This window comes from Hypanus sabinus, chromosome 14, assembly GCF_030144855.1.
Source record: "Hypanus sabinus isolate sHypSab1 chromosome 14, sHypSab1.hap1, whole genome shotgun sequence".
NCBI lineage: Eukaryota > Metazoa > Chordata > Chondrichthyes > Myliobatiformes > Dasyatidae > Hypanus > Hypanus sabinus.
In genome coordinates this window covers 32808457-32821227 of record NC_082719.1, presented here as the reverse complement: position 1 = coordinate 32821227, position 12771 = coordinate 32808457, and the positions used below count along the sequence as shown (strand labels likewise).

At 38.9% G+C, this 12771-nt stretch overlaps 1 protein-coding gene across 3 annotated transcripts in view; it reads left to right on the top strand.

Moving 5' to 3' along the window:
- The window catches only part of ppargc1a (peroxisome proliferator-activated receptor gamma, coactivator 1 alpha), a 589189-nt gene that overhangs the window by 450318 nt on the left and 126100 nt on the right, over positions 1 to 12771 (top strand). The window contains exon 1 of one of the 3 annotated variants that reach the window (XM_059988956.1): positions 12288 to 12463. The exons of the other annotated variants lie outside the window; for them this stretch is intronic. Within the exon in view, the coding sequence (XP_059844939.1) occupies positions 12416 to 12463 (48 nt within the window). The 5' untranslated portion in view covers positions 12288 to 12415. Of the gene's footprint in view, positions 1 to 12287; positions 12464 to 12771 lie in introns of those variants that run through there. 3 annotated transcript variants of the gene reach the window in all.

Here is a 12771-nt window from a genome sequence, read left to right as displayed (position 1 = left end):
CCATGCAGTGTTTCTCAGTTGGAGAAGACTATAGCAGAGATAACTTTTAAATTCCCATTTTATTTGTGATGTGCCCATTCACTTCATTATCAGCATCATTTTCCCACTTCCCATAAAGAATGCCATTAACTATGCTAAGATGCAATGTGATAGGGAAAAGCATAAAAAGGTTTGCACTTCTGCTGCAACTACATATGGAAACAGCATTCTATTTATTTGATAATGCTGATCAGTTGTTTCAGGGGTTTATTGCAAAGCTGTTGGTTGAAGGAAATTACACACTTAAAATTGCCCTCTCTGCTTCACACCAAAGCCACTTTCACCTTCACCACTGAACAATTTTATTCTAGCACCCTAACATCGCCTATCCCACATGTCTTCTTAACCTACAGCACAATACGGGCCCTTCAGCCCACAAAGCTGTGCCAAATATGTACTTATTTTAGAAATTACCTAGGGTTACCCGTAACCCTCTATTTTTCTAAGCTCCATGTGCCTATCAAGAAGTCGCTTAAAAGACCCTATCGTATCTGCCTGCATTACCGTCGCCGGTAGCCCATTCCACACAATCACCACTCTCTGCGTAAAAAAACTTACCCCTGACGTCCCCTCTGTACCTACTTCCATGCACATTAAAACTGTGCCCTCTCGTGTTAGCCATCTCAGCCCTGGGAAAAAGCCTCTGACTATGCATAGAATCAACGCCTCTCATCATCTTATCCACCTATATTCTTCTTTAATTATTAAATGCAAATGATATATCACGAGGCTTCACTGTGCCAGAAACCTGGGTCGTACCCTGACCTCTGGCACTGTCTGCCAGGACCTCCTGACCCACATGGAATTCCTCTGCATGCTTTATTTTCTCTATGATATGTGCTTTGGTAGGTTAATTGGCCGCTGTAAATTGCTCTGAAGGTGTAGGTGTACAGTAGAATCTTACAGGGAGTTGAGAATGTGAAGAGAATAAAAGAAGAAATTAATGTTGAATTAGTGTGAATGGTTGATTGATGGTTAGTAAGGACCTGGGGGGGCTGATGGGACTGTATTAGCACCATATGATTTTATGACATATATATGAAAATGCTTAAAGCTTTAGGAACAATTTTATAAAAAGATAAATCCTAAACAAGAATTTGAGACCTTAAACCTGCAACCTTAATAAAACTGTCATCGGGTACATTCGTCAAGCAACACGAGCTTACTGTCATTAGTAGGCAATCATATTTTGCATTGCTGATGGCAGGTCTTGGTTTTACATACGCTGCTAGCTTATGCATGTCAAAAAACTGAGGGTGCCAGCAGGAACACACTAACAACTTCGGGGTGAAATGAGAGCTAAACATGTTAGGTGTTCCTTTCAAATCTTAAAATCATAGTCACCACCATGCGTCAGGCCTGCCCTATTGAATTCAACCAGTAAGTGAGGAGAGGTATGTTCTAAGATTGTGGTTAGTAGCTTAGTGACAAAACAAATGTCCTTATTTTCACTGCTGAGCCTATGTAAATTGATACCTCAGTGTTAACCCCAATTAACCTGTTCTAGCCAAGCTATAGTAATTACAGCCCTCAATAAGAAAAAGCAAGTTATTTGACAGACTTTATGAGGTACTTGTAAAGCAAGTCCAAAACAAAGTAGTAGTGAACGTAATCTCGAGCATAACATCCAGCCCTAGTTCACTGCAATATAAATCATGCAGTGCAATACTTGGAAGAGTGACAATGGAGGGACAGCTGGGAGAACTAGCAAAAGCTGAGGGTAACGATGGGGTCTTGTGGCGTCTGTAGTCAATCTTGTTATGACGACAGACTGACAAGTATAGTATTACTGCTGTCATTGCCATACAGTCATGGGAACCTGCCTCGCTTTGAATTACTATTTCAAATTTTCCTAGAATAGTAAGAAGTTAAATAGAGTCTCAGTTCATTTATAGCATACAGTTGCTAAAATGCTTTCATTAAGAGAAAGAGCTTTGAATCAGTTTAACTTATAATGATATAATGCAAAAATAAAGCAGTAATGCCATTCTGTGTAACTTTTGGCAGTGTTTTTAAAGGAAGTAAATAATAGAAAGTTTGTCAAGGTCTTTAAAATGAAAGTTACAACCTTCAAGTAACCTAACTGCTGATATCCTTAAACTGGAAAAGCTATCTTAATTGATCTAGATGTGCAAATCAAGGAGCAAAGTCTCTGCCTCTCTTGTGTTTCTTTAGAAACCCCAGAATGATCTCTACTACTTTTATGTATTTGGGGCTGTGCTGTTAACAGAACTGTGAGCTTTGTTACATTCTAACTAACATAACTGTTGGACACAAGGAGCTTCAAAGGGAGAACTTAATTAGATGTGATTAGGTAATTACATCCCATGCATCATGATTTATATAGATTAATACATTCACAATTACGGTACTACAAAGTTCACAGAGGGCAGAATTCAGTAGTGGAGTATGAGAGAGATAAAGAACTAAAAAGGAAAAGGTACACAGAATAGAAAAGACTAGAAAAGACAGAAAGAAAGGAAGAATAAGGAAAGAGGGAATTATAGAATAAGGGAAAACATAAGCAATGAGACAAAGAGGATGAGTGGAATAAAGGATGGAGCTGATAAAGGGAGAAAATGAGGTGGTGGGCGATTTCATTTGGTCTTGATTATCTACTTATGTGAACAAAAGTTGTAATTCTTTAATATTGACAAAAGAATATCTATTTCAAAGCATTATAAGTGTTCCATCTGGTTTCATGAGCTTTACCAGCATGGAAAATGGGATCCGGAAAATGATGCACAATGGGATACTACAGAACTGAAAGTGTTTATAAATCCTTCTCTTGCTTTTCATGCTGATTTGTTTTCTGCGGCACAAGTTTATGTAAAATGATGACAGAATCAGTGTAAATTTGAAAAAAAAACAGAGAATGAGGATCAAAAAGAAATAGGGCAAGATACCATTTTTTAAGGTGAATCTATCTTTTTTCATATAAAAAGCCAGTATAGAGAGCAAGTGGTCAATATTTATTGCAGCACTGAACAATGGAAAAGTTTAGTAACTTTAGTAATAACTGTTAAGCGTTAACAGCTTCTGCTTGTTTTGCATTCCTTCAAGGTTCATTATTTTCAGGTCTGTGATACCAACCTTTGTCCTGAGTGTAATTTAAATCAGTTAAATAGCCTTATCATGCAATCTGCAAATTGGCATAAAGGAAATTAGCTTCAGTTCACTTGTACATCCACATTTAGTAGACTTTATGTTTTGAAAGGAATTTTTACAACAAAACAAGGGCAAAAGTAAAATGATAACAGAATGGTTCAGGTTATGAAAGTAAACTACTAAATACCTATCAATCAATGCTGAAAATTGGTTTCCTCAGCATAGTAGACTATGACACCCTGCCAAAACAGTAAATGTATACCAGTCCAGCAACTCGATGGTAAAAGGTCAGATTTATTCCCCATATCAATCCATCGCATCTCAAGGTCACCATTATCACAGCCTTTCCTGAAAAACTCACCAAGTCTCATTTGACCTATCTGCAGCTTTTAACATGATTGATCACTCCATTCTCCTTATTTGGCCATCTGCTGATGTCCAACTGTGCAGAAATACATTTCTCTAGATTGATTCTTATCTGTGTAAATGTCGGTAAGGAGTCATCTTCAATGACTTCTTATCTTCCCTTGCACAGTGACTTAGCCATTTGGATTCAGAACTGGCTTGTACATAGATGACATGGTAATGGTCGATGGGACGTTCTGGCTGGAAGTCCATGACTCGTGGGATCTCTGTTGTATGTGATATATATAAATCACTTGGATGAAAACATGGATAAATCTGTAGTAAATTTGGTGGCATTGTGGATAGTGTAGAAAGTTGCCAAAGCATATAATGGGATAGAGATCAGTTGCAGATTTTAGGGGAGGAATGTAAAGGATAATTTAATCTGGCCAAATGTGAAGTGCTGCACGTTTGGAGATCAATTTTAAAGGTTCTGCACACAGTTAATGCCAGGACCCTTAACAGCATTGATGTACACAAGAATTTTGGAGTCAAAGTGGCTACACATTTCTGGTCACCCCATAAGAGGAAGATTGTGGTGGCTTTGGAGAAGGTGCAGAAGAGGTCTACCATGATATTGTCTGGATTAGAGGGCATGTGGTATAAGGAGAGGTTAGACAAACTTGGGTTGTTTTCTCTCGCTGAGGGAAGCCGGGTGAAAGTTAATGAGAGGCATAGACAGAGTAATGCCTTTTTCCCTTGGCTGAAATGTCTAAAACTAGAGTGCATGCATTTAAGGAGAGAGGGGTAATGTTCAAAGGAGATGTGCGGGGCATTTTTTTTAACAGAGAAAGTAGTGGAGGACTTGAATGCACTGATGGAGGCAAACATTTTAGAGAAATGAATGTGCAGAGAATGGAGGGATATTGACACTTAGTAGGCAGAAAGGATTAGTTTAATTAGCTGTTTAATTAGTTGAGCACATGGTTGTGGGTCAAAAGGTCTATCGCTGTCCTGCCCTGTTCTATGTACGTTGATGACAGCCAGTTCTTCCCCAGGACCACTTCTTGTGACCTTTCCATTTTCATGAAATTGTCTAAAATCCAATGGTACCTGGGCAGTAATTTCCTCCATTGAAATACTGGGGAAGTGTAAAGTCTATTATTTTGGCCCCCCAAATAACCTTCACTCCTTCGCATTCTGTTCCTTCCTCTCCTGACAACCATCAGAAACTGAACTGTGTTTGTATCAGTTCTGACCACAAGATGCAAATCTGCATGCCCAGGCCACCTTAGAGTCACTTAGAGTCAAAGAGTAATACAGTACAGAAACAGGCCCTTCAGTCCAACTGTGTTTCTCATTGTCTTTATGCTTTGTTACTGAGTATTTATATATCCCAGTCTCTAGAGTTCTTGGGATCTAGCTCCAGCTTCACAACAAACAGCAAATCCAATCTGGCTAATGGGTGCTACATAAATCTACATGGAATATTCACAAAACAAATGTTGTATAATCTCTTACCAGGCACCACTTTCAATAAATTTAGAATTAATATATCATTGGTTTTATCATGAGAAGTTTAATTATTTTTGCACCATGTAGTTGAACCAGCTTGCTTTCCAATACTTTATGGATATCTTCAGTAACTCCACCAATGAAATGCCTTCCATTGTAAGTCAAGAAGTGCTGACAAACATCTGGTTCTACTTGGAACTCTCTACCTACCATATAATCCCAGAGGAATAAAATCTTAAACACAAGAGATTCTGCAGGTGCTGGAAATCTTGAGCAACTCATAGTTCCAGTATCCAACCTTCTCATTTCTATCTCCTACCCAAGATCCACAGACCTCACTGTCCAGTATGCCCATTGTTTCTGATTGTCCCACTGAACTTGTGTCTGCGTACATCAACTTTATTTTGTCCCACTTGGTATAGTCTCTTCCAGCCTACATCTGTGACAAGTCATATGCTGTCTGTCCCTTCAATATTTTCATTTCGCTGGTGTGGGTCGTGTTTTTTCACTTTGGATATCCAGTCCCTATATACTTCCATCACCCATCAAAAAGGCCTTAAAGCTTCTTTCTTGAAAATGGACTTAACCAGCTCCCCTCCATCTGGTGGAAACTGGTCCTTACTCTCAACAATTCCTCTTTCAACTCCTCCCACTTTCTCCAAGCCCAATAGGCCTTACCTGTTCCTTCCTTTTTTTTGGCTATGTAGAACAATTCATGTTCCAAGCCACCCAGCTTTCCCTCTGCTACCCTGACAACTGCATTGGTGCTGCATCCTGCATTCGTGCTGACCTTTTTGATTTCATTCGGTTACCCATTCTTCTGTGATCCACAGTCCTCTCCCATTAGATTCCTTATTCAGCCGTTTACCTCATCCACCTATCTCTTCCCAGCTTCTTACTTCATCCCCCCCTCATTCACCCACCAACACAGCTTCCACATCACCTGGTCTCACCTACCTCCTGCCAGCTTGTATTCCTTCCCCTCACTCCAACCTCTTATCTTGGCTTCTACCACCTTCCTTTCCGTCCTGACTGACTGCTAATGTCAACTGTTTATTCACCTCCAGTGATGCTGCCTAATTTGATGTATTCCTCCAGCAGTTTGTGTGTGAGGAGTGGAATAAACTTTGTTTTATGTCTTTGGTCCCATGATATGATCGATTTAGCATTAAAATCAGCAGTGTAAAAACTACATAATTATGATCATATACCAGAGAGATATCAATGAAAGTTAAACTTGTGATTGTTGAAACTCATGAACAGATGGTTAAGTACCTGAACTGAATTGCTCTGTGCTTTTTTATGCAGTTATTAATTTGTTTATCTTAAATGTAAAAATTCTGACTAATATTGCATCAATTGTAGAGGAATCAGAGTAAATAGAATGTTACCAGATACTGTGTAAATCCCCATGGTATTTAGTGACCCAGTAATCAGTCTCAGAGGCTGATGTCAGAACATCCTTCAAGTGGATGAACCTTCTCAAGGCCTTGGGCCCTGGCAAGGTATTGAGAACCTGTGCCTGCCAACTGGTTGGAGTGCTCTAGGATATCTCCAAACCTCTTACTGTTGCAGTCGGAGGTTCCCATCTGCTTCAGAAAGGCACTTTTCTGGTGCCAAACAAAACGTGAGTGAGTTGTCTCAGTGATCGTCACCCAGTAGCACTAAATCTACTGTGATGAAATACTGTGAGAGGTTGGTGATAGCTAGAGCTAATTCCTGCCTGAGTAAGGACTTCAACCCGCTGCAGTTTGCCAACCGCAACAATAAGTCAACGGTGGAAGCAATTTCATTGGGCTTTAGGTCACCTGGACAATAGCAATACCTACGTAAGATTGCTGTTTATCAATTACTGCTCAACATTCCACACCATGATCCAGTCAGTACTAATTAACAAGTTTCAAATCTTTGGTCTCTTGTATCTCCCTCTGGCAATACAAATTGGTGAAAACATCTTTGCCTTGCTGAGAATCAACACAGGTGCATCTCAAGGATATGCACTTAGTCTACTGCTCTACTCTGTTACTCTCATGACTGTGTGACTAAGCACAGCTCAAACAACATCTGTAAATTCACTGCAGACACCACTGTTGTTGGCAAAGTGTCAGATGGCAATAAGGAGGTGTACAGGAGTGCAAAATATCGGTTGGTCAGTTGGAGTTGTAACAACTATGCACTCATCATCAACAAGATCAAGAAATTAATTATAGGTTTCAAGAGAGGAAGTCAGAAGAACATACACATATACGCACGTGCGCGTCCCCAATGAGGGGTCTGGCAAAAAGGGTGAGCAATTTCAAGTTCCTGGGTATCAACATCTCAGAGGATCTGTCCTGGGCCCACCATATTGATGCAATCATGACAAAGGTACGCCAGTGGCTAGACTTTATTAGAGTTTGAAGAGACTTGGTATGTAGCCAAAGATCCTAGCAGGTTTCTACAGATGTCTATGGACAGCATTCTCACTGGTTGCATTATTTTCTGGTATGGTAGCAACAATATTGTTTTTTATTTATTCATTTATGGGATGTGAGTATCGGCAGCTAAGCCAGCATTTATTGCCCATCCCTAGTTGCCCTTGAGAAGGTGGTGATGAGCTGCTTTCTTGAGCCACTGCAGTCCCTGAGGAGTAGGTACACCCACAGTGCTGTTAGGGAAAGAATTCCATGATTTTGACACAGCGGCAAAGATGGGATGGTGATATGTTTCCAAGTCAGGACGGTGAGTGAATTGGAGTAGGATTTCCAAGTGGTGGTGTTCCCAGGTATCTGTTGTTCTTGTCCTTCTAGATGGTCGTGGTTATGGTCTGGAAGGTGTTGCCTTAGGAACTTTGGTGTGCTGTTGCAGTGCATCTTGTAGATAATACCCACTGCTGCAATTGTTGTTTGACGTTGGAGGGATTGGATGCTTGTGGAAGGGGTACCAATCTAGTGGGCTGCCTTGTTCTGCACGATGTCAAGTTTCTTGAGTGTTGATGGAGCTGCACTCATTCAGGTGAGCGGTGAGTATTCAATTACACTCCTGACCTGAGCCTTGTAGATGGCAGACAGGTCTGGGGAGTCAGAAGGTGAGTTATTCACTGCAAGATTCTTAGCCTTTGATCTGTTCTAGTAGCCATGGTGTTTATATGGCTAGACCAGTTCAGATTACTGGCAATGGTAACCCCCAGGACGTTAATAGCAGGGGATTCAGTGAATGTGATGCCACTGAGTGTCAAGGGATGATGGTTAGAGCCTCTCTTATTGGAGATGGTCATTGCCTGGCACTTGCGTGGCTCGAATGTTACTTCCCAGTTGTCAGCCCAAGCCTGGATATCGTCCAGGTCCTGCTGCACATTGTTATGAATTGTTTCACTATCTGAGGAGTCACAAATGGTGCAGAACATTGTGCAGTCATCTGCGAACATCCCCATTTCTGACCTTATGCCAGAAGGAAGGTCATTGATGAAGCAGTTGAAGATGGTTGGTCCTTGGACACTTCCCTGATGAACTCCTGCAGTGGTGTCCTGAGGAAATGTCTTCCTTTGTATTAGGTATGATTCCAACTAGCGGAAGATTTTCCCCCTAATTCCCATTGACTCCATTTTAGCTAGAGCGCCTATATCCCATACTCAGTCAAATGCTGCTTTGATGTCAAGGGCTATAGAGGATCAAAAGAGGTTACAGAGGGTTGTAGACTTAGCCAGCTCTTTCACGGGCCAAGCCTCCCCACCACTGAAGACATCTCCAACAGACAGTGCTTCAAGAAGGTGTTATCAATTATTAAGGGCCCTCACCACCCAGGACATGGCTGGAGGTATAAAAGCAAGACCTACACTCAATGTTTTAGGAACAACTTCTTCCCCTCTGCCATCAGATTTCTAAACAGTCCATGAATTCATGAACACTACCACACTATTTCTCTTTCGCAATATTTATTTATTTTTAATTGTAAGATTTTGTAATTTGTAATTGGCTGCATGGTACTGCTGCCACAAAACAATGAGTATCTTTTTTTTTCTTTTTTCAATCTTTTTATTAATATCAACATGTTAAGATTGATACATAATTATTGGGATTACAAAATTACAAAATTAAAATAAGCACAAAAGGATAGAAACATAGAAAATAGGTGCAGGAGTAGGCCATTTGGCCCTTTGAGCCTGCACCGCCATTCAGTATGATCATGGCTGATCATCCAACTCAGAACCCTGTACCTGCTTTCTCTCCATACCCCCTGATCCCTTTAGCCACAAGGGCCATATCTAACTTCCTTTTAAATATAGCCAATGAACTGGCCTCAACTGTTTCCTGTTGCAGAGAATTCCACAGATTCACCACTCTCTGTGTGAAGAATAAGTAATAATAATGTAATATAATATAATAATAATACATAAGCAATAAGTTCAATATAGTTAAGTCTTCCCAAATCATACGTGTTACAAATATAATATAGACAAGACAAAAAAACTAGGTACAACAATATAAAAAAACAGAAAAAGAAGAAAAAGAAAAAAAATTACCCCAAAAAACAAGAACTAATCTAACAAACTAACCACTAACTAATAGAAAAAAAAGAAAAGAAAAAAAAGGCTTTTTATAGTGTCTAAGTAAAGGCAAAAATCATCAGTGTCACCAACTCCGATCCTCTCTACATGGATAAAATCAGAACCAGAAAAAAATAGGATTGGAACAGGGTCAAATTACATCATGTGAAAATATTGAATGAATGGCTTCCAAGTCTTTTCAAATGTAATAGAAGGGTCATATCTGACACTTATAATTTTTTCCAAACATGGTTTGAGAAAACCAATGAAATGTGGTAGGGGTATTAATTTTTTTCCAATTCAACAAAATAGATCTTTTGGCCATTAATGTAAGGAATGCAATCATCTGACAAGCAGAGGGAGATAAATGAATTGACTCCATCATTGGTAAACCAAAGATTGCAGTAATAGGATGTGGTTGTAAATCAATGTTCAGCACCATGGAAATAATATCAAAAATGTCTTTCCAATATTTTTCCAAGGATGGACATGACCAAAACATATGAGTTAGAGAAGCTATCTCAGAATGACATCTGTCACATATAGGATTTATGTGGGAATAAAAACGAGCTAATTTATCCTTGGACATATGAGCCCTGTGCACAACTTTAAACTGTATCAATGAATGTTTAAAACATATAGAGGATGAACTAACTAGTTGAAGAATTTTATCCCAATTCTCAATAGGGATGGTAATGTTAAGTTCTCTTTCCCAATCATTCTTAATCTTATAAAAGGCGTCTGAACGTATTTTCATAATTATATTGTAAACATTTGATATTACACCTTTCTGAAAACAATAAATTTCATGACTTGTATCAGTGACAATAAATCTGATTCTGATTTGGCAACTCAATTTTTGTTTCTTTTCTTTAAACAATTATTCCTATTTATGTCTTTATTTCCAGTGAAAGCAATAGAGTGTCCCTGGAAAGGTTAGGGTTGCACCAATCTATTATAGATGTTGTGCTTAATTTAAATGAGATAATTTAGGCAAAGGTGGGCTCCTTTCTAGCAAAGTAGATTTTAGTTTTGATCAAGTGTATTGCCAGCTGTAAATTCCAGGTGCAATTATTGATATGTGGGAATTTATGCTACTCATGAATACAGCAGGAACCTTTGTGGATGAGAATAACAAGCATTCAATAAGTGTGATTGATGAAGCTCAGTGTTCCTGTGTTGCATTCCAGTGTGCTATTTTAAATGTAAAAATTGTGACCAGAATCATATTGCACCCTTCAAAGAATATACAGAATGCATAATCTTTTTATTAGAAGTGACAATCAGTATCATGCAAGTATAGAAGTTCACAGCCTAGAATGAAGCCACTTGACCCGTTGTGTTCATTCCGGCTAAGAAAGTTAATTCAGATTTGTACCTCCAAGTTAGGAAAGATACTAAGGGAGGGGTGTTAAGGTGGGGCGGTGAAACTGCATTTGGAAGAGGGAAAGAATATCAGGACAGGGTGCATTCATTGCCATTGTGGCAGACAGCAAATTTCATTTTGGACACATAGGCTCCTATTTTATGCTTGCTTAATAAAGATGACATAAGCTAGTTTTTTGTCTTGTGAATAAGTAGCCTCCACCTGTAGTTCTTATCTTGATATTTAGGCTGACATCAACAATTGAGTAAGTGTAAGACTGAAAACTAGAAGCTCCTCTCAGTGGCTACTTTAATAGGTACACCTGCTCGTTAATGCAAATATCTAATCAACCAGTCATTCGGCAACAACTCAAAGTATAAAAACCTGCATTCATGGTTGAGGGGTACAGTTGTTGTCCAGACCAAACATCAGAATGAGTGAAGAAATGTGTTTTCAGTGACGTTGACCGTGGAATGACTGTTGGTGCCAGATGGGGTGGTTTGAGTTGCTCAGAAACTGTGTGACATGTTGAACCTTGAAGTGGATGGGCTACAACAGCAAAAGATCTGGAACTTACACTCAGTGGCCACTTCGTTAAGTACAGGAGGTACCTAATAAGGTAGCCACTGAATGTATATTCTGCCGCTGAATGATGCATGTGATAGTTATACTATGAATCAAGTAGTGTTTTTGCAAGAAAATGTGATGTTTTAAATCTCTACCAATTTCACTAAAGTATAATGTTGTATTGCTTTTCTGTTTTGACTATCCACACAGATGAGGTGTGTGCTTTTGTTATGTTCTTATGAGGTGTGTATATTTTGGTAAAGTACATGGTTAGGTGATCTTCATGAATTAATGACAATCTTATTTATTATCTCCACTTAATAGAGAAAAGTGAATGCTCTTTTATTTTATTCATTTTTGTACAAAATCCTTGCATTTCCTGGAAAGTTCATCGCATGTCATGGCTTAATTCAAAGTAGGAAAGAGATACAAATTAGAAGCATAAATTATTATTTGATCCCTGCAATGTTGTTTTATGAAGTAAATTTTTAACAAAATAAATATAACTATTTATAACCATATTCCTAGTATTTATCTGAAGTGCTATAATACATTTCAATAAAATATAGTAAAGACTACTTTATGATTTAATTTCTCTAGCTGGTAAAACTCTTATGAAGGTGTGGCTCAAAATGAAGGGTTTAATCACTGCATGGTACTGCAGATTCAAAGGTTGAGTAGTTTAAAGATTGACTGTACTTAGTAGCTCCACCTTCTGAAAACGTCATTGGTTTTATCATGGAACAGTACTTCTGACTGACAGCATAGCTACTTTTAATAACCTTGTCATGTGACACTGAACAGTAGCTTTAGTGTAGTAGTAAGTCAGGTGCATTCAGTTCAATCTTTGTAAGGGGCTAGCACCCACACGTGTGCCTGCTGTATGTGTGTGCTTGTGAATGTGTGTGCATGTGTACGTGGATTTATTTAAATTTTAAGCCACAAGCTGAATGGAGTGGGACAGGTGCAACCAAGACTCTGAGTGGAGTGAAACAGAGGTGAGCAGTAGCATGATTCAATGATCTTTGCACGAGAATGAGTAGGAATGAAACTTAACTTTGAATTGTCCAGGGAATTCTACCTAAGTGTACTCACCTAAACCTCAACTGTCCTGAACTTGTTCTGGCAGTAAATGATTTGAGGCAGTGTCACAGGCAAGAAGAACGTTGCTTTTAATATTTTTCAAGAGATGAACTAACTTTTCTGAACTTGTTTTACAAACTCAATTTAAAACTTTTAAAACTTCTCTGAAGTATTTTAAGCGGGATAGAAATTCCATCTCATGTTTATCTGCCTCCTTCATTTG